This window comes from Ursus americanus, chromosome 4 (assembly GCF_024610735.1).
Source record: "Ursus americanus isolate L20-20 chromosome 4, mUrsAme1.1.p, whole genome shotgun sequence".
NCBI lineage: Eukaryota > Metazoa > Chordata > Mammalia > Carnivora > Ursidae > Ursus > Ursus americanus.
In genome coordinates, this window is record NC_142130.1 from 36,705,602 (window position 1) to 36,732,379 (window position 26,778).

A 26,778-nucleotide genomic window follows, 5' to 3' on the forward strand; every position below is an offset into this window, starting at 1 on the left:
CTGTCTACACAGACCTGGAATGAGAGAAAGGTTGGGGGGGGGCATTTTTAAATCTCTTTCAGAGAAAAACATGTAGCCAAGGATCCTTTATCCAGCAAAGCTGTCATTCAGAATTGATGGAGAAATAAAGACATTTCAGAATCGCCAGTCATTAACCAATTTCATAACCACGAAACCAGCCCTACAGGAGATATTAACGGGGGTTCTATAAGGGTAAAAAGGCCCCAAGAGTGATACAGAAAAGAAAGTCACAACCGATACAAACAAAGACTTTACTGGCAATATGGCATCATTAAAATCATATCTCTCAATAATCACTCTCAATGCAAATGGCTTGAACGCTCCCATAAAATGCCACAGGGCTGCAGATTGGATAAAAAGAAATGATCCATCAATTTGCTGTCTACAAGAGACTCATTCTGAACCCAAAGATGCATTCAGACTGACAGTAAAGGGATGGAGTACCATCTTTCAAACAAATGGACCTCAAAAAAAAGCTGGGGTAGCAATTCTCATATCAGATAGATTGGATTTTAAACTAAAGACTATAGTTAGAGACACAGAAGGGCACTATATTATTCATAAAGGATGTATCCAACAAGTGGATATAACAATTATAAATATATATGCCCCCAACAGGGGAGCAGCAAGATACACAAGCCAACTCTTAACTAGAATAAAGAGACATATAGATAAAAATATATTAATAGTAGGGGACCTCAACACCCCACTATCAGAAATAGAACACCCTGGCAAAAACTAAGCAAAGAATCAAAGGCTTTAAATGCCATACTCGACGAGTTGGACCTCATAGATATATATAGAACACTATACCCCAGAACCAAAGAATACTCATTCTATTCTAATGCCCATGGAACATTCTCAAGAATAGACCATGTTCTGGGTCACAAAACAGGTCTCAACCGATACCAGAAGACTGAAATTATTCCCTGCATATTCTCAGACCACAACGCTCTGAAATTGGAACTCAACCACAAGGAAAAATTTGGAAGAAACTCAAACACTTGGAGACTAAGAACCATCCTGCTCAGGAATGACTTGATAAACCAGGAAATCAAAAATCAACTTAAACAATTTATGGAGACCAACGAGAATGAAAACACAATGGTCCAAAACCTATGGGATACTGCAAAGGCAGTCCTAAGGGGGAAATACATAGCCATCCAAGCCTCACTCAAAAGAATAGAAAAATCTAAAATGCAGTTTTTATATTCTCACCTCAAGAAGCTGGAACAGCAACAGAGCGACAGGCCTAATCCACTCATGAGGAAGCAGTTGACCAAAATTAGAGCAGAAGTCAATCAATCAGAAACCAGAAGTACAGTAGAGCAGATCAAGAGGACTAGAAGCTGGTTCTTTGAGAGAATCAATAAAATTGACAGACCACTGGCAAGACTTATCCAAAAGAAAAGAGAAAGGACCCAAATCAATAAAATTATGAATGAAAAAGGAGAGGTCACAACCAAGACCAAGGAAATTGGAAGGATTATTAGAAACTTTTATCAACAGCTATATGCCAATAAATTAAGCAATCTGGAAGAGATGGAGGCCTTCCTGGAAACCTATAAACTACCAAGACTGAAACAGGAAGAAATTGATTTCTTAAACAGGCCAATTAATTATGAAGAGATTGAGTCAGTGATAAACAACCTTCCAAATAACAAAACTCCAGGCCCGGATGGTTTTCCTGGAGAATTTTACCAAACATTCAAAGAAGAAATAATACCTATTCTCCTAAAGCTATTTCAAAAAATAGAAACAGAAGGAAAGCTACCAAACTCATTCTATGAGGCCGATATTACCTTGATCCCCAAACCAGGCAAAGACTCCATCAGAAAGGAGAATTACAGACCGATTTCCCTAAAGAATATGGACGCCAAAATCCTCAACAAGATCGTGGCTAATAGAATCCAACAGTACATTAAAAGGATTATCCATCATGACCAGGTGGGATTCATATCTGGAATGCAAGCGTGGTTCAACATTCGCAAATCGATCAGCGTGATACATCATATCAACAAGAAAAGTCTCAGGAGCCATATGATCCTCTCAATTGATGCCGAAAAAGCATTTGACAAAATACAGCATCCTTTCCTGATTAAAACCCTTCAGAATGTAGGAATAGAGGGTACATTTCTCAATCTCATAAAAGCCATCTATGAAAAGCCTACAGCAAATATTCTCAACGGGGAAAAGCTAGAAGCCTTTCCCTTAAGATCAGGAACACGACAAGGATGCCCACTGTCACCAGTATTATTCAACATAGTACTAGAAGTCCTTGCAACAGCAATCAGACAACAAAAAGGGATCAAAGGTATCCAAATCGGCAAAGAAGAAGTCAAAATGTCTCTCTTCGCAGATGACATGATACTCTACATGGAAAACCCAAAAGAAGCCACTCCCAAACTATTAGATGTTATAGAGCAATTCAGTAATGTGGCGGGATACAAAATCAATGCTCAGAAATCAGTTGCATTTCTATACATGAATAATGAGACTGAAGAAAGAGAAATTAGGGAATCCATCCCATTTACAATAGCACCAAAAACCATACGTTACCTTGGAATTAACCAGAGACGTAAAGGACCTATATTCTAGAAACTATAAATCACTCTTGAAAGACATTGAGGAAGACATAAAAAGATGGAAAAATATTCCATGCTCATGGATCGGAAGAATTAACATAGTTAAGATGTCCATGCAACCCAGAGCAATCTACACTTTCAATGCTATCCCGATCAAAATACCAAGGACATTTTTCAAAGAACTGGAACAAATAGTCCTTAAATTTGTATGGAACCAGAAAAGGCCCCGAATCGCCAAGGAACTGTTGAAAAGGAAAAACAAAGCTGGGGGCATCACAATGCCGGATTTCGAGCTGTACTACAAAGCTGTGATCACAAAGACAGCATGGTACTGGCACAAAAACAGACACATAGACCAATGGAACAGAATAGAGAACCCAGAAATGGACCCTCGGCTCTTTGGGCAACTAATCTTTGATAAAGCAGGAAAAAACATCCGGTGGAAAAAAGACAGTCTCTTCAAATTATGGTGCTGGGAAAACTGGACAGCTACATGCAAAAGAATGAAACTTGACCAATCTCTCACACCATAAACAAAAATAAACTCCAAATGGATGAAAGACCTCGATGTGAGACAGGAATCCACCAAAATTCTAGAGGAGAACATAGGCAGCAACCTCTACGACATCGGCCAAAGCAATCTTTTTCATGACACATCTCCAAAGGTAAGAGAAACAAAAGAAAAAATGAACTTTTGGGCCTTCATCAAGATAAAAAGTTTCTGCACAACCAATTAAACAGTCAAAAAAACTAAGAGGCAGCCCACGGAATGGGAGAATATATTTTCAAATGACACTACAGATAAAAGACTGGTATCCAAGGTCTACAAAGAACTTCTCAAACTCAATACTCAAGAAACAAATAAACAAATCAAAAAATGGGCAGAAGATATGAACAGACACTTTTCCAATGAAGACATACAAATGGCTAACAGACACATGAAAAAATGTTCAACATCATTAGCCATCAGGGAAATTCAAATCAAAACCACACTGAGATACCACCTTATGCCAGTTAGAATGGAAAAAATAGACAAGGCAAGAAACAGCAATTGTTGGAGAGGATGTGGAGAAAGGGGATCCCTCCTACATTGTTGTTAGGAATGCAGGTTGGTGCAGCCACTCTGGAAAACAGTGTGGAGGTCCCTTAAAAAGTTAAAAATTGAGCTACCCTATGACCCAGCCATTGCACTACTGGGTATTTACCCCAAAGATACAGACGTAGTGAAGAGAAGGGCCATATGCACCCCAATGTTCATAGCAGCATTGTCCACAATAGCTAAATCGTGGAAGGAGCCGAGATGCTCTTCAACAGATGACTGGATTAAGAAGTTGTGGTCCATATATACAATGGAATATTACACAGCTATCAGAAGGAATGAATTCTCAACATTTGGTGCAACATGGACAGCACTGGAGGAGATAATGCTAAGTGAAATAAGTCAAGCAGAGTAAGACAATTATCATATGATTTCTCTCATCTATGGAACATAAGAAATAGGATGATTGGTAGGGGAAGAAAGGGATAAAGAAAGGGGGGGTAATCAAAAGGGGGAATGAAACATGACAGACTATGGACTATGAGAAACAAACTGAGGGCCTCAGAGGGGAGGGGGGTGGAGGAATGGGATAGACCGGTGATGGGTAGTAAGGAGGGCACGTATTGCATGGTGCACTGGGTGTTACACGCAACTAATGAATCATCGAACTTTACATTGGAAACCGGGGATGTACTGTATGGTGACTAACATAATATAATAAAAAATCATTAAAAATGAAATAAAATAAAGAGTACATTTATGATGAGCACTGATTAATAAAAAAAACACTGATGAAAAAAATTGAAGACAACACAAACCAATGGAAAGATATTCTGTGCTCTGAGTAGAAGAACAAATACTATTAAAAGATCCATGTGAGCCAAAGCAATCCACACATTTAATGCAATCTCTGTATTAAAATACCAAAAGCACTTTTCAGAGAACTAGAACAAATAACACTAAAATTTGTATGGAACCACAAAACACCTTATATAGCCAAAGCAATCTTGAAAGAAAAACAGAACTGGATATATCACAATTCCAGACGTCAAGTTATATTACAAACCTGTAGTAATCAAAACAGTATGGTACTGACACAAAAACAGACACAAAGATCAATGGAACAGAAAAGAAAACACAGAAATAAACCCACAGTCATATGGTCAAGTAATCTTTGAAAAAGGAGCAAAGTATATACAATAAGGGAAAAACAGTCTCTTCAAAAAATGATGTTGGGAGACCTGGACAGCTACATGCGAAAAAATAAAACTGCACTACTTTCTTATACCATACACAAAAATAAACTCAAAATGGCTTAAAGACCTAAATGTGAGACCTTGAAACCATACAAATCCTAGAAGAGAGAACAGGCAGAAATTTGACATCAGCCATGGCAACATTTTTCTAGATATTTCTCCTAAAGCAAGGGTAATAAAAGCAAAAATAAACTATTGGAACTTAATCAAAATAAAATGCTTCTGCAAAGCAAACAATCAACAAAACTAAAGGGCAACCTACAGAATGGGAGAAGATAATTGCAAATGACATATCCAATAAAGGGTCAGTATCTAAAATATAAAAAACCTGATACAACTCAACACCCCAAAATGGGCAGAAATTATGAATAGACATTTCTCCAAAGAAGAAGAGGGCCAACAGATACATGAAAAGATACTCAACATCACTCATCATCAGGGAAATACAAATCAAAATTACAATGAGATATCACCTCATACCTGTCAGAATGGCTAAAATCAACAACACAATAAACAAAAGGTGTTTGTGAAGATGTGGAGAAAGGGAACACTTGTGCACTGTTGGTGGGAATGCAAACTGGTGCAGCCACTGTGGGAAATGGTATGAAGGCTCCTCAAAGAGTTAAAAATAGAACTATCCTATGATCCAGTAATCACACAACTGGGTATTTACCCAAAGTAGACAAATATACTAACTCAAAAGGATACATGTACCCCCATGGTTTTAAGGAGCATTATCTACAATAGCCAAATTAAGGAAATAGCCCATGTCTATCAATTAATGAATGGATAAAGAATATGTGGTGTGTGTGTGTGTGTGTGTGTGTGTGTGTGTGTGTGTGTTTGTATATATACATACTATGGAATAGTATTCAGCCATAAAAAGGGATGAAATCTTGTGATTTGCAACAACATGGATGGAGCTAGAGTATTATGCTAAGCAAATTAAGTCAGTCATGAAAATAAATATATGATTTCACTTGTATATGGAATTTAAGAAACAAAACAAATGAGCAAGGGGAAAAAGAGAGAGAGAGAGAAACTAAGAAACAGACTCTTAACCATAGAGCATAAACTGCTGGTTACCAAAGGGGAGGTAGGAGTGGGGATGGGTAAAATAGGAGATGGGTATTAAGAAGTCACTTGTTGTGATGAGAACTGGGTGATGTATGGAATTGTTGAATCACTAATTGTACACCTGAAATGAATATTACACTGTATGTTAACTATACTGGAATTAAAAAAAAGTTTATGACTAAACCTAACAAAAATGTGGAAGACCTCAGAGAAATTTATAAATGTTATTTAGAGAAATCAAAGAAGACTTAAGGAAATGGAGGGATATAACGTATACCATGTTCACTGGTTGAATGATTCAATGTTGTCATTGTGAATGACAATGAATCAATATTGCCATCCCCCATCATCATGGGATATGTCAGTTCTCTTCAAACTAATCTACAGATTAAAAGTATTTTTTTCTTATTGATTGTGTAATTGGAGGTTTGAACCTCTTAATCCCATTTACCTGTTTTGCCCACCACCCCCTACCCTGGCAACCACCAGTTTGTTCTATTTATAAGTCTATTTGTTTTGTTTTATTTTGTTTTGTTTTAGATATTACATGTAAATGCTATCATATGGTATTTATCTTTCTCTGTCTGATTTATTTCATTTAACATATACCCTCTAGGTCCATCCATGCTATCACAAACGGTAAGATTTCATTATTTTTTTATGGATCAGTAATATTCTAGTGTGTACACACACACACACACACACACACAGATACCACATCTTAACCCATTCATCTATTGATGGACACTGAGGTTTCTTCCAAACCTTGGCTGTTATAAATACTGCAATGAACATGAGTCCATATATCTTTTCAAATTAGTATTTCTAATCAAAATCTCAGCAAATGTGTTTGTGGAATTCGACAAGTTATTTCTAAAATTTAAGTGGAAATACAAAAGTTAAGTTTAAGCAAGAGAATTAAAGTAGAATGGTTAATGAAATTGAAGAATATTCACTAAATTGAATACTACATAACAATGAAAGTAATAAACTATAGCTACTTGTAATGTGGATGAAATTTATAAATATAACATTGAGCAAAAGAAGCCAAACACAAACAAGAATTTATGTATGATATCATTAGTGTAATTTTCCAAACAACAGGCAAAACTAATCTACAGTGTTTTAAATCAGGATAGTACTACATCTGGGGGTTTGATAGTGATTGAAAGCTAAGACGGGGGTTTCTGTGGGTCTAGTAATTTTCTGTTTCTTGATTTTTGTGTTTGTTACATGGGTAGATTATTTTATGGTGTACACTTAACATTTACACTGGGGTTTTTTTAGTGGGTTTTTTTTTAAGATTTTATTTTTAAGTTATCTCTATACACAACGTGGGGCTCGATCCCATAACCCTGAGATCAAGAGTTGCATATTCCACCAACTGAGCCAGCCAGGCACCTCTACACAGTTTCTTGATTTAGTAACATTTACACACACACCAAAGAGAAAAAGAAAATAAGGAAGCTTTTTATATACTGCTAAGGAATGATCTTTAGAATAAATTACAAAGAGAATGAAACAAGGTACAAAACTGCATAACATGCTATAATTTGTGTAACAGAAATATATATTCATATTTGCTTATATATATATATCAGGTAAAAAATTATGTTACATATAAGTGCCTTTATGTGTACATAATAAATCTCTGGAAAGATACAGTAAATTAATAGGTAACACTGCTTGTCTCCATTGATGGGGACTAAGTGCCCAAAGAAGAGGAGTGGAAGATAAATCCTTCACTGTATATACAACTTACATCTTTTGAATGTCAAACCAGGTAGATATGTTAATTATTCAAGAAAATTTAAAAATAAACATAATGCAAATTACCTATATGAAGCAATAGTATATTTTAAATTGGGGTTATAAACTTCCCCAAAAGCCAACTCTGATAGATGAAGTTTGCTAGATAATTTCATAAATTATAGGGTTCTTAAACTATTCCTTCCCTGCAGGTTAGTTAATATTCCTTGGAAGTACTCTGATGATATCAATTAGCAGAACACCACAGATAGAAAAAATAAGCTCTGATATAATAAGTACAAATAAGTTAATGTCTTTATGTCATAGTCTACCTATTGAATTTTAATTGAAAACCAAATAAAAGAAGTCTATGCTTTTCCCATTATACAATTTATGATCAGTGATAGCAAGGACTATTAACATGGCGAAAATATGAATGTCTTATTTTATTCATTTTTAGATCATGCAACACAGAAATCAAAAGTTGTTCTTCCATATTTAGCTTTAAAATCAGATATGAAAGGAATCCAAGGATCATGTACCAGAAGCAGCTGAAATATCTAAACCTATTTCTCAACAGTTACTGCCTTCAAAGATTATAAGACTAAAGGTTGAAGGTGCTTATAAAAAAAAAATAAATGAAAACCTAAAATGTATAGCACAAACTATATAAATTAAATATATATATATGGCACAAACATAAGGATATATAGAAATTTACATAGTTCTTTCTAATGTAAGAAGGCTTAGAGTTCCAAAAGATGTTTAGTTAAATTCTCTTTTACAGACCTAAGCTTCCATTCACCATACCTTTAAAAATATTTCCACCCTTCAGTAAATTTTGATAGTTAACAATTATTTAACTTCAAGATAATGATTATTTTCAAATTCAAGATAATGAATTTATCTTTGTCAAAAGATAGATATCACATTTTTGTAAGCATTAAAATAAGCAATGCCTACAAAATTCTATCATTCTATGATATGTCCAAAAACTGTCAGCTTGGTCTTTTATGTTGGTAACAGGTAAATCTACATCAATTGAGATAATAAAATTATAACTGAAAATCATCACCCTCAATTGTTTCTTTCCTCCACCCCACAAAGGGCCATAAAAGGGGCCAGAACATTTCCTTCAACATTCCAACTGTGAGGGTGAAAAACCTATTTTGTCCATCTACACAGAAGTGTAGGGCCAGATGTACTCAAATCATTGAAACAAACAAACAAAAATCTTACAAGCAGAGAAAGAGATAAAATCAATATGTCGATATCCGAGTAGATAATATTTTTAGTGATAAAAAACAGGGATAGTATAACAACTCTTAACTGATTTTTAATTTTTTAATATCCTGAAATTTCTGTTGCATTACTTACTTTAAAATGTAAGATAATATAACCAAAATTAGATTTAATCTAAATAAATTCTATCTAGTTTTAGCAGACATCTAAAATATAAATTCCCTCCTCTCAAAATACACTAGATATAATAAAAATTTCCATTGATGCTGAATCCTAAAATACTGTAGACATAATACTCGAATATTACTCAGAATATTGAAGGCTAATGATTTAAATAGTACAGTATGCACACAAGTAAAAAAAGAAAAACTTCAGGTAAATAAAAGAATGTCTGCATAACTGCCATCCTTTTTTCTCACATACTTATAAAAACAGATTTACTTCTTTAAACTCTGTCCATATGCTGACAATCCCTTATTAAACTATTACCATTCAACAAAATAAAATAAGCACTACCTTGAGTTCTTAGCAGTGACTGCCTGCCTCCATTATTCACCTACCTCAATTTGAATAGTACTTGCTAATCTGTGTAAATTTACTTCTCAGGGGTTTCTTTTTCTTTCATTAACATCAAATTTTCCTGTGATGGCCCTTCTCATTCACTGCAAAGAGTTAAATTGTTTTCCAAATAATAAACAAATATCAGGTTATTTTTCAGTTGAATTACAGAGACAGGTAATGAAATACAAATTTTACTTATCTCCAGGTGGATTATCAGTTGAGTAGATGTAAATTATGTTCTAAGTCTAATTGACACCAACATTAGAAACATTAAAGTTTGGTAGTTTGTACAAATAAAATCTAGTAACTTCTCCTATATCCATTCATTTAATTTTCTCTTTCTGATTACTAATATTTCATTCTAAAATGGGGGAATCTAAATTCTCATCAAATTTCCATCTTGGAAAACATTAAGCTTGTATGTGTAGTATTGCTTAACTCTTAGTACCAACATTTTTCGAATCTAAAACTTTTGTTTCAGGGATTTTCTTCATGTTAAAATATTTAAGCAAAAGAGTTTAGTGTAGGACATAACGGCCATGATCAAAAGGTGTAAAAAAACATTTTGTATTTACTTCACTTTTAAATTTTAGGTCTGAGTTTTCAGCACCGTGGCCTTAGGGAAAGAAAAATGCATCACTGCTGCTGTGCCAGTTTATAGCAAGAACAGAAATGTTAGGAGTTTCCCATTAGATGATTGAATCTAATCGATTATGAATTTTCTATGAATTTTCTATGAAAATGAGTTACTATAAAAGCAAGCATTATTTCTAGATATTAAGATTGAGATTCTGAAAAAAACTAGTCTTTTGAAAGTTAACCTTAAACTTCTCAGGAAACACTTTTCTCATACATCAAGAAATTGTTTAATTCAGACATTCTTACCGTTCTCGGTTAAATTTAAGAGAATGAAGAATAGCTGGCCTTTTTTGTCTAAGATTCCACAAATGAAGGGTGTCATCTGAACTTGCACTAACCAAAGCACCCTGAAAACAAAAAAGAAGACAAACTGAGTGACTTCCTTAGAGTTTTTTGTTAAGCAAAAACAACAAGCTAATGTACTGAATTTTTCACTACTTGAAGAGTTATTTGTATCTATAAAACCTGGAAATATAAGGAAAAACAATTGTATATACTTAGGAAGGCTAAGAATGCTAAGTAGAAAGCAAGTGAACTACTACATATAGATTGGTATGAATGACTAGCTCAAGGAATATGCATTTGCCACTAGAGAGAAATAATTACTGTAAGCATCATTAGAACTATTAAGGATTTTTGTATTTTCTTTGGGAAAAACTAAGTTTAATTTTCTTGTCTCTAATATTCACACACATACTATGTAGCTTCCAGAAAAGAAAATATTCAACCCAGTTTTAAAATTGCAATCTGGTCATAAAAAAATTCACCATTTGCAAGGATTTTCTGTACAGTTGGAAAGTATATATTCTATCTAAAAAGTATATTTGGTATAATTTATTTTCAATAAGTAACTTGTTTCAAGAAGCTTCATCTATGGGGAACGAGGGTGGCTCAGTTGGTTAAATGTCTGCCTTTGGCTTAGGTCATGATCCAAGGCCCCAGGTCAGCTCCCTGCACAGCAGGGAGTCTGCTTCTCCCTCTCCCTCTGCCTCTGCCTCTGCCCCTCTGCCCTCCACTCAACCGCCCCCTCTCTCTCTCAAACAAATAAAATCTTAAAAAAAAAAAAAGCAGCTTCATCTATGATAAAAGAAAACATCTTTAATAAAAGAAAATGCTTCTCCAGCTAGAAGTCAGTATAACTACAAAAATAATACCAATTTTTTTTTCATTACATCCAAATACAGATGAATTATATTTCAAAAACAATAGGATGTTTTCTACCTCTTAATATGGCAGACACCACAAGGGCAGAAAACTAGTGGCCATGTATGATTTCATACATAAATATGTTTAAACTATTTACTTGAGTTAAGTAAGGACAACTTAAACTATGTCAGGACTTTTACTATTACGAGTTTCCCAGCTAAAAATGCCAATCCTTGCCCTATGACGAAGTCTGAAGGTAATCTAGAGTACTGAATGTGTTCTTTATTTTTTAATAATGTTTTTTTATTATATTATGTTAGTCACCATACAGTACATCCCTAGTTTTTTTATATAAAGTTCCATGATTCATTACTTGCATATAACACCCAGTGCACCATGCAATATGTGCCCTTCTTAATACCCATCACCAGCCTATCCCATTCCCCCACCCCCCTCCCCTCTGAAGCCCTCAGTTTGTTTCCCAGAGTCCATAGTCTCTCATGGTTCATTCCCCCTTCTGTTTACCCCCCCTTTCCTCTTCCCTTTCTTCTCCTACGGATCTTCATACTTCTTATGTTCCATAAATGAGTGAAACCATATGATAATTGTCTTTCTCTGCTTGACTTATTTCACTTAGCTTATCTCCTCCAGTCCCGTCCATGCTGCAGCAATTGTTGAGAAATCATTCTTTCTGATGGCTGAGTAATATTCCATTGTATATATGGACCACATCTTCTTAATCCAGTCATCTGTTGAAGGGCATCTCGGCTCCTTCCATGTTTAGCTATTGTGGACAATGCTTCTATGAACATTGGGGTGCATAAGGCCCTTCTCTTCACTACGTCTGTATCTTTGGGGTAAATACCCAGTAGTGCAATGGCTGGATCATAGGGTAGCTCAATTTTTAACCTTTTAATGGATCTCCACACTGTTTTCTAAAGCGGCTGTACCAAGTTACATTCCCACCAACATGTAGGAGGGATCCCCTTTCTCCACATCCTCTCCAACATTTGTTGTTTCCTGCCTTGTCAACTTTTGCCATTCTAAATGGTGTAAGGTGGTATCTCAATGTGGTTTTGATGTGAATTTCCCTTATGGCTAATGATGTTGAACATTTTTTCATGTGTCTATTAGCCATTTGTATGTCTTCATTGGAAAAGTGTCTGTTCATGTCTTCTGCCCATTTTTTGATTTGTTTATTTGTTTCTGGAGTATTGAGTTTGAGAAGTTCTTTGTAGATCTTGGATACCAGCCTTTTATCTGTAGTGTCATTTGCAAATATATTCTCCCATTCCGTGGGCTGCCTCTTAGTTTTTTTGACTGTTTCCTTGGTTGTGCAGAAGCTTTTTATCTTGATGAAGTCCCAAAAGTTCATTTTTTCTTTTGTTTCTCTTACCTTTGGAGATGTGTCATGAAAAAAGTTGCTGTGGCCGACGTCGAAGAGGTTGCAGCCTATGTTCTCCTCTAGGATTTTGATGGATTCCTGTCTCACATCGAGGTCTTTCATCCATTTGGAGTTTATCGTTGTGTATGGTGTGAGAGATTGGTCAAGTGTCATTCTTTTGCATGTAGCTGTCCAATTTTCCCAGCACCATTTATTGAAGACTGTCTTTTTTCCACTGGATGTTTTTTCCTGCTTTGTCAAAGATTAGTTGCCCAAAGAGCCGAGGGTCAATTTCTGGGTTCTCTATTCTATTCCATTGGTCTATGTGTCTATTTTTGTGCCAGTACCATCCTGTTTTTGTGATCACAGCTTTGTAGTAGAGGTTGAAACCCAGTAACGTGATGCCCACAGCTTTGTTTTTCCATTTCAACAATTCCTTGGTGATTCTGGGCCTTTTCTGGTTCCATACAATTTTAAGGGCTGTTTTTTCCAGTTCTTTGATAAATGTCATTGGTATTTTGATCAGGATGGCATTGAAAGTGTAGATTGCTCTGGGTAGCATAGACATTTTAACTATATTAATTCTTCTGATCCATGAGCATGGAATATTTTTCCATCTTTTTGTGTCTTCTTCAATGTCTTTTAAGAGTGATTTGTAGTTTCTAGAATATAGATCATTTACATCTCTGGTGAAGTTAATTCCGAGATAATGTATGATTTTTGGTGGTATGGTAAATGGAATGGATTCCCTAATTTCTCTTTATTCAGTCTCATTGTTCATGTATAGAAATGCAACTGATTTCTGAGCATTGATTTTGTATCCCGCCACATTACTGAAATGCTCTATAACTTCTAGTAGTTTCGGGGTGGATTCTTTTGGGTTTTCCATATAGAGTATCATGTCATCTGCGAAGAGAGACAGTTTGACTTCTTCTTTGCCGATTTGGATACCTTTTATCTCTTTTTGTTGTCTGATTGCTGTTGCAAGGACTACTAGTACTATGTTGAATAATTATGGCGAGAGTGGGTATCCTTGTTATGTTCCTGATCTTAAGGGAAAGGCTTCCAGCTTTTCCCCATTGAGAATGATATTTGCTGTAGGCTTTTCATAGATGGTTTTTATGAAATTGAGGAATGTACCCTCTACCCCTCACTCCGAAGGGTTTTAATCAGGAAAGGATGCTGTATTTTGCCAAATACTTTTTCTGCATCTATTGGGAGGGTCATATGGTACTTGACTCTTTTCTTATTGATATGATCTATCACACTGATTGATTTGCATTGCATGTTGAGCCACGCTTGAATCCCAGGGATGAATCCCACTTGGTTGTGATGGATAATCCTTTTAATGTACTGTTGGATCCTATTAGCTAGGATCTTGTTGAGAATTTTGGCGTCCATATTCATCAGGGATATCAGTCTGTAATTCTCCATTTTGATGGGGTCTTTGCCTGGTTTGGGGATCAAGGTAATAATACTGGCCTCATAGAATGAGTTTGGTAGTTTTCCTTCTGTTTCTACTTCTTGAAACAGCTTCAGGAGAATAGCTATTATTTCTTCTTTGAATGTTTGGTAGAATTCCCTGGGGAATCTGTCAGGCCCTGGACTCTTGTTTTTGGGGAGGTTTTTGATCACTGCTTCAATCTCTTCATAATTAATCGGTCTGTTTAAATAATCAATTTCTTCCTGTTTCAGTCTTGGTAGTTTACAGGTTTCCAGGAAGGCATCCATTTCTTCTGGGTTGTTTAAATTATTAGCATAAAGCTGTTGATAAAAGTTTCTAATAATCCTTCCAATATCATTGGTGTTGGTTGTGACCTCTCCCCTTTCATTCATAATTTTATTAATTTGGGTCCTTTCTCTATTCTTTTGAATAAGTCTGGCCAGTGGCTTATCGATCTTATTGATTCTTTCAAAGAACCAGCTTCTACTTCTGTTGATCTGCTCTACTGTGCTCCTGGTTTCTAATTCATTGATCTCTGCTCTAATCTTGATCAACTGCTTTCTTGTGGTGGGTTAGGCCTGTTCTTCTATTCCAGCTCCAGCTTCTTGAGGTGAGAATATAAAAACTGCATTTTAGATTTTTCTGTTCTTTTGAGTGAGGCTTGGATGGCTATGTATTTCCCCCTTAGGACCACCTTTGCAGTGTCCCATAGGTTTTGGACCGTTTTGTTTACATTCTCATTGGTCTCCATAAATTGTTTAATTTGATTTTTAATTTCCTGGTTTATCCAATCATTCTTGAGCAGGATGGTTCTTAGTTTCCAAGTGTTTGAGTTTCTTCCAAATTTTTCCTTGTGATTGAGTTCCAATTTCAAAGCATTGTGGTCTGAGAATATGCAGGGAATAATTTCAGTCTTTTGGTATCGGTTGAGACCTGTTTTGTGACCCAGAATATGGTCTATTCTGCAGAACGTTTCATGTGCATTTGAAAAGAATGAGTATTCTGTTGTTCTGGGGTGTAGTGTTCTATATATATCTGTGAGGTCCTTCTGGTCTAGTATGTCATTCAAAGCTCTTGTTTCTTTGTTGATTTTCTGCTTAGGTGATCTGTCTATTGCTGATAGTGGAGTGTTGAGGTCCCCTACTATTAACATATTTTTATCTATATGTCTCTTTATTCTGGTTAAGCGTTGGCTTGTGTATCTAGCTGCTCCCCTGTTGGGGATGTAGATATTTATAATTGTCATATCCACTTGTTGGATACATCCTTTAAGAATAATATAGTGTCCTTCTGTATCTCTAACTACAGTCTTTAGTTTAAAATCTAATCTGTCTGATATGAGAATTGCTACCCCAGCTTTCTTTTGAGGTCCATTAGCATGAAAAATGATTTTCCAACCCTTCACTTTCAGTCTGGATGTATCTTTAGTTTCAAAATGAGTCTCTTGTAGACAGCAAATGGATGGGTCATGTCTTTTTATCCAATCTGCAACCCTGTGTTGTTTTATGGGAGCATTTAGGCCATTCACATTGAGAGTGATTATTGAGAGATATAATTTTAATGATGTCATGTTTCCTGTGAAGTCTTTGTTTCTTTTTTTTTTTTTAAAGATTTTATTTATTTATTCAACAGAGATAGAGACAGCCAGCAAGAGAGGGAACACAAGCAGGGGGAGTGGGAGAGGAAGAAGCAGGCTCCCAGCGGAGGAGCCTGATGTGGGGCTCGATCCCAGAACGCCGGGATCACGCCCTGAGCCGAAGGCAGGCGCTTAACCGCTGTGCCACCCAGGCGCCCCAAGTCTTTGTTTCTATAGATTGTGACTTTCTGTTCTGTATCACTCTTGGGGCCTTTTTACTTTTATAAAAAAAAAAAAAAAAAAAAAAAAACCCTTAATATCTCCTGTAGGGCTGGTTTCTTGGTTACGAAATTGGTCAGTGGCTGGCGATCTTGGAAGGTCCTTATCCCTCCATCAATTCTGAATGACAGCCTTGCTGGATAAGGGATCCTTGGCTGCATGTTTTTCTCGGACAGAGCTTTAAAAATGCCCTGCCAACCCTTTCTCTCATTCCAGGTCTCTGTAGACAGGTCTGACGTAATTCTGATATTTTTGCCTCTGTACGTGAGAAATTTTTTCGCCCTGGCCTCTTTCAATACTGTATCCTTGGATCTAATATTTGCGAATTGCACTATGACGTGATGTGGCATAGGTTTGTCGTGGTTGAACTTGGGAAGGGTCCTCTCTGCCTCTTGGATGTGAATGCTTGTTTCCTTTGCCAGATTAGGGAAGTTTTCAGCTACAATTTGTTCAAATATCTCTTCTAGACCTCTCTCTTTCTACACCCTTCCAGGGATCCCAATGATTCTGACATTGGAACGTTTCATTGAGTCAGTAATCTCCCGTAACCTACGTTCTTGAGATTGGATTTTTTTGAGCCAAGTTTTTGTTTTAACCTTCTCTTCTACCATCCCATCCTCCAATTCACTAATTCATTCCTCTGCCTCATTTACCCTGGATGTCAGAGCATCTAGCTTTGCCTGCATTTGATTCATAGCATTTTTAATTTCTGCTAGATTCATTCTCATTTCCGCCCTTAGAGATTCTCTTTTCTCGTTAATATTTTCATTAACATTTTTTTCAAGTCTACACATCATCTTGACCATTGTTACTCTGAACTCCATTTCTGATAATTTGATTATATTCATATCCATCAGTTCTGTGGCAGAGGCCACAGACTCATTATCTCTTCTTTGCTGGGGGGGATTTCTCCTTCTCGTCATTCTAATGAGAGGTTGCGGGGTTGTCCAGATCCCAAATTGTTGACCAGGACCCAGGCAGTGTGCACTTTTAATAGGGACCTTAGGGATGTGGGTTTCTTGATTTTTCAGCCTGCCTTCTGGGGGAGAGGCATGCTGCGCTGATATTCAGGCAACCCGGTTTGGGTAGAGTCTTCCTGTCCCCTGCGATGGGGTATGGGGATGGGCACAATGTGAGCTGGTATTTCCGAGCTTTTGTTCTCTGGCGGCTTTCCCTGGTGGTTTTCTGTGGCTCCTCTGAGAGTCAGAGCAGGAGTGGCTGAATCCTAGCCTCTGTCTCAGAACACAGAGATCACTGTCTGTTCTCCACTGAGCTCTCTTAGCCTCTTTAACTCTGTTTCTGTTGGTGCTGCTAAAAACCCTGCAGTGTCCCAGGTTGTGCACCCCACAGTCGGTGTCCCAGCCCTCATTTCCAGGGCCGGCATGTCTCTGTCCTTTGTGTTTCTAACACTGCCAGCTGCCCCGGTTCCTGCACGCGCTCCCAAGCTCTCTGTTTCAGCGTGGTTCGTGCTCACTCCGGAGCTTTGGTTTTCGGTCAGCTCTCACGCATGCACTCCTGAATTCCTGGTATCAGTCCAGTTCCAATGAGTGCTCCAGAGCACTGGTTGTCAGTCTGGACACGCGCCTGCTCCCGAGCTCCTGGCTCCGGTCTAGTTCCAGTGAGCACTCCAGAGCTCCGTATTTCAGTCTGGTCGCACGCATGTTCCCAGGCTCACAGTCTCAGTCTGCTCTCTCACGGGTGTGGGTCCGTGAGTCCAGCCCACTCCCCAGTGCAGGTGGCTACCGCTGCCCAGCACCCAAGCACGGTGGCTCCCTCCCCCTTCCGTTTATCTTCCGATATCTGTGCGCGGATTCACGGCTCCCCACTTCGTACCTCAATACTCAGCGCTGGAGATGTTCATTTGTAGAGATCCAGATGTATCTTCCTGTGTCTCAGGCTGATTCCGTGGGTTTTCAGGATGGTCTGGCACATATCCAGCTCAACTCAGGAGACTGGCTGAAAAAGGGGACCCCTACTCCTCTGCCATCTTAACACCCTATTCCTGAATGTGTTCTTTAAAAGAGATCTTGCAGAATCATGGTATCCTAATATACCCAAAATTCTTTTCATATTTTCCAAAGTAATCTGTTACAAGTAACCTTTCATGGTTTATAATATCAACTGCAGATATAAAATGATTATCCCATTTAGATGATCAGATATAGTTATACTGAAATTCCTAGGATTTATTTCTTCTTTAGGAATTAAAGGAGAGAAGATAGAAACTGTTACAGAAGACCATTTAGATTCCTAAGACAAAAATGCTCATGTATCCTATCATGCTTCTCTTCATATTGTGTACCTGTGATTTTAGGCTCAGAAAATAGCTTTTAAAACACAAATCATGATCCAAGAGTATATCCATTAAAATTTGTTAAAAAGTGTATATAATTTGCATATTTGTATGTAAGTATATAAATACACATGTTAAAAGAGGTATACAACATTGATATATACATTTTAACATGAGCTCATACAAAATTATGTTCCATGGAATAAAATGTATTCTATATATGCCTTCAGGAATTTTATGTTTGTTTGCTTGTTTTATTTATAAACCATCCCCAAATGTTACTAATATACAAACTGGAATGTTACTAGGATTGCTCGCAAGTGCTTGATTTTTTTTTTTAAATACAGGATACTGATCTCCTTTCTAAGGACAATGGAAATACACTTAGAATAGGGTGAGGATAGAACATGATATATGAAATTAATAAAACATTCTCTAAATAGTTATGTGCTACATATAATATGCCAAGGGCAATGGAATTAATGCAGTATATATTCAATAACATATAATAATAACAGCCAAATAAATCATGGAAGGAAGTCAGTATTATTAAATCTATGATAAAAATAGTAGACAACTTATCATTTTGGAGGGACGTGAATAGGACCAGTGAGCATAACACCACCAACAGAGATTATAAGACACATGAAAGTAAGCACATCAGCAGAGTGTCTAGGGCTTATCTATAAAAGCAAAGTGAATCCATAAGCACAAGTAATAAAGATCTATGAAAACATTAAAAACTGAATAGAAACACCAGCCTTGAGGTCAGAGACTAGGAAGTTTGCGAAAAGGTAAAGAAATTGAGTGCAGGGTTCTAGTTCAGGCTAGACAATGTAAACAACAAAAACATGTTGAAGGCTTGTCTTTTTACTTAGTTATTCAGCACAGAGGCAAAGTTAGGGACTTGAAGATGATTCTCAGAGGATCGAAACCAGAGAAAACCACCTGGAAACAAGTTATGCCTGCTAGTACACAGCCATGTAGAAGGCTGAGATCTCTCCAATAGGAGCTACAGAGTAACACTGAGACTTCAAAAAGGTTGGCATTCTAAATACTAATGACAAGTATTACAATAAAATATTTTTTTTAGTTTCCCTTTTTTCTTATCTCCTTCTCTCATTGTGGTACCCCATAGCAAGTATACCTACAAGGTAAAATATGCTAGGTTTGTCAATGAGACAACATTGACAAGTTGACAGAAGTCAACTGACTTCTGAGAAAGAGTTTGAACTGAGAGAGTTAAAAGGTGGACATCTGCCAACATCACAAATTTTTCATGCTTTAAGTGTCTCTGATAGAAAATTCTATGAACCATTTTACCCATGTTTATGATTATAAAATTCTTAGAGAAAAACTTATGAAAATATATGGAGATATTGAAAAAAAGATCATTCATTCCATAAGAAAACAACCAGCAGTACTTTTTTTTTTTTTTCTCAAGGCATTGAGTTCAGTCTGCTAAGTGCCTGAATTTGGTATGGAACAAATTTTTAAGGCATTTTTGCATTGACAGCTCACTTAACTGAAAACAGATCTAAAAGACACAATGATCCACTTAAAACGTGAGTAAAAAAATATGAATTCATAAGGCCTTAAGAAGCCTTTAACTAATAGAAGATCTGTAACTTTTCCAAGCTTTATAAATACATACTTTGTCTTTGGGAAGTTCCTCATCACCACAGGTCTATAGAATAGGAATAGGGTAAGGAGGCAATTGTCATAATAGCTATGGATATATAAATTAATACAAATGCATATATGTACCAATAAATATATCTGAATATATATACAGATAGCAGAACCCATAGGTAAATAACTGAAAAAGTTATTTCATGAAAGATAAGGGCAAAACATTAAGTTAATGCTGATTATATAATTTAAATTAGTATGCTGAAGAAAGTTTAATAGTCAATGGAGCAATGAGAGTTGTAGTAATTTTTTAAAAAACATGTAAACAATTATATCTGTAAATTATGCTGCATAATAATAACAACAGAATCTTCTGGTATATGCAACCTTTCTCCTTTAAAATTTAATAAACTGACAAATACTGAAGTAGTTTTTTATAAGAAATGTGACCATGAATAATATCTCACATATATATATCTTTAAACATTTAGAATACATAAAAAATAGCATAGTTAAATAAAAAATATATTTTATATATCATAATATAAAACAGATCACATCAACTAATGTAGTATGTATGTCTCTGTGAGAAATAGTCAAGAAAACCCTTACCTCATTGATCAAGAATTGGAGCTGCAGGACAGCTGCACCACTTTCATGTTGGCAATAACAATCAACGCCAGGTCTCCCAAGTCTAATACATTAAAAGTCAAGGATTCTAACACTTTAATTAATACAAATATTAATGATTAAAGTAAAAACTAAGGGTCAAAAATCTTAGTTGATACAAATTATATTACATAACATAGGACATCAACAAAATGGCCAAATAGGACATCTCTTGCACATATCCCCTCCTTAACAACAATAATTTTCCATCCATGCACAAACAAAAGTGCCTTCTTGGGAGCTTCCAGACCTAGATAGGAGACTGCAAAACCACCAGTGCAGTCCTAGAATGAAGAGAGTTGTTTTGGGAAGGCAGGCTTACTTACCCCAAGCAGCTGATTTCCTGACTGCAGTCTCAGCTACAGAAACAGAAATACCTCTGTACTCCTGAGAACTCAGCTATAGATAGCCTATTCAGCTTGGGGTCTGTCACCAGCATGTGTTATATGCCAAGAGACCTGAAAGCATCACCCACATATCAGGTGATTGTCATATAGACCTCATTTCAGCTGTGGATCCAGAAGTGGTATTTGAACCAGCTCTAGCTCTTCTTGGCTACAGTGTGGGACCACTGGAGGTAACCCCACCAAATTCAGTCAGACCAAAGATTTTGAAATGGCCTTATAACTGGGCTCCAGCCCACCCCAACCACAGTCTAGGAATAATCTTGCTGGTATAGGGACCCTGTTGGAGACACTCTTGTCTGTGCCCCTAAAGATCCTGAAAGGGCCCTATATGTGGCTCCATCTTCCTCACAGCAATAGTCTGTCAGTCTGCCAGCAGTCCTGAGGGCCTAGGGTCCCAGCAGAAGAAATTCCCATCTGTGCATCTGAAAATCTGGAAAGGGACTCATCCTCTACTCCCCAGGCCTTCCAGTCACAGTCCACAAGTAGGCCTGTTGGCCTGAGAACCAGGCTGCAGACACTCCCATCGGTGCTCACAGGGATCCTAAAAGGGCCAAAACATGAGCCCAGCCTCCTCACAGTCATAGTCAGCCAGCAGTCCTGAGGGTCCAGGGCCGCAGAGGGAAACATTCCTGGCTACAAACCTGATGACTCTGAAAGGGTCCTATATTCAACTCCAGCTCCTCCAACTGCAATCTGTGAATAGTCCTGCTGCCACAGAGACCTAGCAGGAGACACTCCTGTTTGTACTCCCAGAGATCCCTATACTGGGTACCAACCCCTCCCAGCCTCAATCCATGAGCAGTCCTACAGGCACAGGAACCTGGTAAGAAAAACAACTGTACCCCCAAAAGATCCTGAAAGGGCCCTGTACTTGGCTTAGCCCATCTGACCATGGTCAGGGACCAATCCAACCTATCCAGTGACTTGAAGGGAGATATCCCATCTGTGTACCCAGAGCCAGGTCTACAAACCTTAATCTTGGCTGTGGGATGTGAAACAGCCATGAGGCTCAGTTCCAGCACCTCTTAGCCACAGTTCAGGATCAATCCTGCCCACCGAAGAAGCCATCCAGTAACTAGGCAGCAGTTCTCCTGGGGATCTGACGGGAGCCACACCCACCATTTACCTGATCACAGGCCCACTGACTACTTACCTGATAGTAGGACCTACATGTGGACCCTTGTCTAGTACCACCCTATTGACAAGGTACTAGAGGCAGTTGCAAGCACCCAGGAACCAGAAGTGATCCACACTGGCCTAAGCTCTAGTAACAAGCCCAATCACAGACTCCACTGCAGATCCAGTGACAGCCTCATAACTGGCTGCAAGTCTGGAGATAACAGTATCAGCCCAGGGAATGGGACAAGAAAAGGTCTTTATCTTCCAGTCTATAAAGACTGAAAGAGGTGTTTTCTCCTACAAATGCATAGACACCAGTGCGAGGCAACATGGATCATGAAGAATCAACCATATATGACACCACCAAAGAACACTGATAGCACTCCACTAATGGACCCCAAAGAAATGGAGATCTATGATTTGTCCAGCAAAGAAATCAAAATAATCATTTTTAAAAACCTGGATGAAAATGCAAAAGAACACAGATAGTTAAACAAAAACAGGAAAACAATTCATGAACAAAATGCATTTAATAAAGAAACAGAAACTATAAAAAAGAACCAAACAGAAAAATCCTAGAGTTCAAGAATACAATGCCAGAAATGAAAAATTCAAAACAGAGCTTCAATAACAGCCCTGATCACACAAAAGAATTAGCAAACTCAAAGACAAATCATCTGAAATTACCCACTTAGAGGAACAAAAAGAAGAAAGAGTGAAGAAAGCCTAGGTAAATTATGCGATACCAACAAGCAAATGGTTATTTGCATCATGAGAGTCCCAGAAGATAAAGAAGAGGAGAAAGAAGCAGAAAGATTATTTAAAAACAAAAACAAAACAAACAAGCAAAAAAAAACAGCTGAAAACTTCCCAAATCCTGGAAAAGATATAGACATCCAGGTACAGGAAGCTCAAAGGAACCCAAGCAAGATCAACCCAAAGATTACTCTGAGAAACATTATAATCAAAATGCTTAAAGTCAAAGACAAGGAGATAATTTTGAAAGCAACAAGGGAAAAGCAATTTGTCACTACAAGGGACCCACATAAGACTATCAGTGGATTTCTCTGCAGAAATCTAGCAGGCCAGGAGGCAGTGGAGCGATATATTCAAAGTAATGAAAGGGGGGGAAAAAACTGCCAACCAAGAATACTATACCCAGCAAAACTGTCCTTCAGAAATGAAGGAAAGATAAAGACAAAGAGCAGTTAAGGGAGTTCATTATCACTAAACCTGCTGTTACAAAAAATGTTAAAAGGAGTTCAAGTGGAAATGAAAGGACACTATGTAACAACATAAAAACATAAAAGCATAAAACTCACTCATAAGAGTAAATATATAGTTAAATTCAGAATACCCCAGTACTGTAATGGTTGTATATAAATCACTTTTATCTCTATTATAAAAACTGAAGATAATATTTTTAAAAATTATAGCTAATTTGTTAATGGATGCACAATATATAAAGATTTAAAATATGACGATATCATAAAATGTTGGGGGAAGAAAAGTAAAACTGTTGAGTATTTGTATGTGATTGAAAGTGAGTTGTTATCAGCTTAAAATAGACTGTTATATCTCTAAGATGTTTTTACACAAGCCTCATGGTAACCAAAAAGAAAAAAAAAATCTGTAGTGTTTACATAAAAGGTAAAGAGAAAAGAATTAAAGCACATAAAAATTTTACAAAAAATAACACAAATTAAGAGATGAAAAAACAGGGGAACTGCAAAATTCAGAAAACAATATAAAAAGACAATAGTAAGTACTTACCAACAATTAATTTAAATGTAAATAAAGTAATTATTCAATCAAAAGACACAAAAGGGGCTAAACAGATAAAAAACAAGATCCAAAATATGTGGTCTATATGAGACACTCTCTTTAGCTTTACGGATACACTTAGACAGGAATTGAAGGCATGGAAAAAGATATTCCATGCACTATACTAATGTCAGATAAAACAGACTTTAGTCAAAATCAGTGGCAAGAGGAAAAAGTCACAATATAGTGATAAAGGGGTCAATTTATCAAGAGGATATAACAATTATAAATACATAAGCACCAACACTGGAGCACCTAAATATTTAAAGCGAATATTAGAACTGGAGGGAGAAATAGAAGCCAATACAATAGTAGTAAAACACTTAAATACCCCACTTTCAGCATTAGAGAAATCATCCAGACAGAACTAACAGTGGACCTAAATAACACTACAGACAAAATGGACCTAACAGACATATATAGAACATTCCATTCAAGAAACCAGAATACACATTCTTAAGTGCATACAAAACATTCTCCAGGATAGGTCATATGTTGGAACACAAAGCAAGAAGATTGAAACTATTTCTAGTATCTTTTCTGACCACAGTGCTATTACATGAAAAATCAGTAACAGGAGAAAAACTGGAAAATTCACAAATATGTGGAAATTAAACAACACAATTCTGAACAACTAATGGATCAAAGAAGAAACCAAAAGGGGAATCATATAATCTTGAAACAAATGGAAATGAAAACAAAACACACCAAAACTTATGGGATACAGGAAAGCAGTTCTACAAGGAAAATTTTTAGCAACAAATGCCAAAAATAAGAAAAAGATCTCAAATAAACAACCTAATTTTACACCAAAAGGAATTAGAAAAAGAACAAACTAAGCCCAAGTTAGCAGAAGAAAGCAAATAATAAAGATCATAGTGGAAATAGCTAAAATAGAGACTAAAGAGACAATAGGGGAAAAAAATCAATGAAACTAAGAGCCATTTTTTGGAGGGATAAACAAAATTGACAAACCTTCAGCTGGAGTAATTAAGAAAAAAAGAGAAGACTTGAATAAACTTATAAATGAAAGAGAAGACATTACACATGATCCCACAGAAATACAAAGAATCATAGAAGCTACTATGAACAATTATATGTAAACAAACTGGATAACTGAAAAGCAATGGATAAATTCCTAGAAACATAAAACCTACAAAGAATGAATCATCAAGAAACTGAAAATCTAAGCAGACTAATGATGACTAAAGGGATTGAAGCAATAATCAAAACATTCCTTGGGGCACCTAGGTGGCTCAGTTGGTTGTGTCCAACTCTGGGTTATAGCACAGGTCATGATCTCAGGGTCATGAGATCGAGCTCCATGTCAGGCTGTGCTTGGTGCAGAATCTGCTTGAGATTCGCTCTGCCTCTCTCTCTGCCCCTCCCCCTGCTCACACTCGTGCTCTCTCTCTCACTGTCTCTCTCAAAAATAAATAAAGAGGGGGCACCTGGGTGGTACAGTCAGCTAAGCATATGACTCTTTGTTTCGGCTCAGGTCATGATGTCAGGGTCATGAGACTGAGCCCCGTGTCAAGACCCACGCTCAGTGTGAAGTCTGCTTGAGTTTCTCTCTCCCTCCCCCTCTCCCCCTCCTGCTCATGCTTGCTCTCTCTCTCTCAAATACATATACATAAATAAATCTTTAAAAAATAATAAAACAAATTAATAAATCTTTAAAAAAATTATCAAAACCTCCCAATAAAGGAAAGCCCAAGAACAGATGGTTCCAGAGAATATTTAAAGAATTGATGCCAATCTTTCTTAAAGTTTTATAAAGGAATGAAGAGGAGAAACACCCTTAAATAAGTTTCCAAGGTCAACCTTACTCTGATACCAAATCCAGATAAGGACAGTATAGGGAAAGAAAACTACAGCCAATACCCCTGATGAACACAGATGCTAAAATTATCTCCAAAATATTAGCAAACCAAATTCAACAGCACACAAAATGAATCAGACACCAAGACTAAGTAGGATTAATCATTGAGATACAAGGATGGTCCAACATACATAAATCGATAAATGTTATACACTACATTAACAAAATGAAAGAAAAATCATGATTCTCCAGACGATGCAGGAAAAAAAAATTGACAAAATCCAACACCTTTTCATGAAAAAACTCTCAATAAATTGGGTATAGAAAGAACATACTTAAGTATAATGAAGGCCATATATCACAAGCACAGAGCTGACATCACACTTGATTTAAAATGTTGAAAGCCTTTCCTCTAAAATCAAGAAGACAACAGTGCCCACTCTTACCGTACCCATTCAGCATAGTACTAGAAGTCCTAGGAAGAACAGTAAGACAAGAAAAAGAAATAAAAGGCATTTAAGTCATAAAGTAAGAAGCAAAATTGTCTCTCTTTGCAGATGACATAATATTACACATAGAAAACCCTAAGATAATACCCAAAAACATTAGAACTAATAAATGAATTTAGTAAAGTTGCAGGATGCAAAACCAACATACAAAAATCAGTTACATTTCTATACACTAACAACAAAATATCAGAAAGAAATAAAGAAAACAATCCCACTTACAACAGCAAAAAACAAAAATACAAACAAAAACAACAATAAAATACTTAGGAATAAATTTAACTAAGGAGGTAAAAGATCTATAAAATATGATAATAAAAAAATTGAAGAAGACACAAACAGAAAAATATCCTGTGTTCATGGACTGTAAGAATTAATATTGTTAAAATGTCCATACTACTCACATCTATGTATAGATTTGTTGCAATCCCTATCAAAATTCTAGTTTTTACAGAAATAGAAAAAAAATCCTAAAATTTTTATGGAATAGGAAAGATCCCAAAAAGCC

The 26,778-nt window shown here is 36.6% G+C and overlaps 1 protein-coding gene across 1 annotated transcript in view; it reads right to left on the reverse strand.

The window, feature by feature from the left end:
- STXBP5L (syntaxin binding protein 5L) overlaps positions 1–26,778 on the reverse strand; it is a 429,230-nt gene that overhangs the window by 285,763 nt on the left and 116,689 nt on the right. Inside the window, exons 4-5 of the mRNA XM_087861601.1 lie at positions 20,536–20,617; positions 10,416–10,516 (exon numbers count right to left, since the gene is read on the reverse strand). Coding sequence (XP_087717727.1) covers positions 10,416–10,516; positions 20,536–20,617 — 183 coding nt within the window. The remainder of the gene's footprint in view (positions 1–10,415; positions 10,517–20,535; positions 20,618–26,778) is intronic.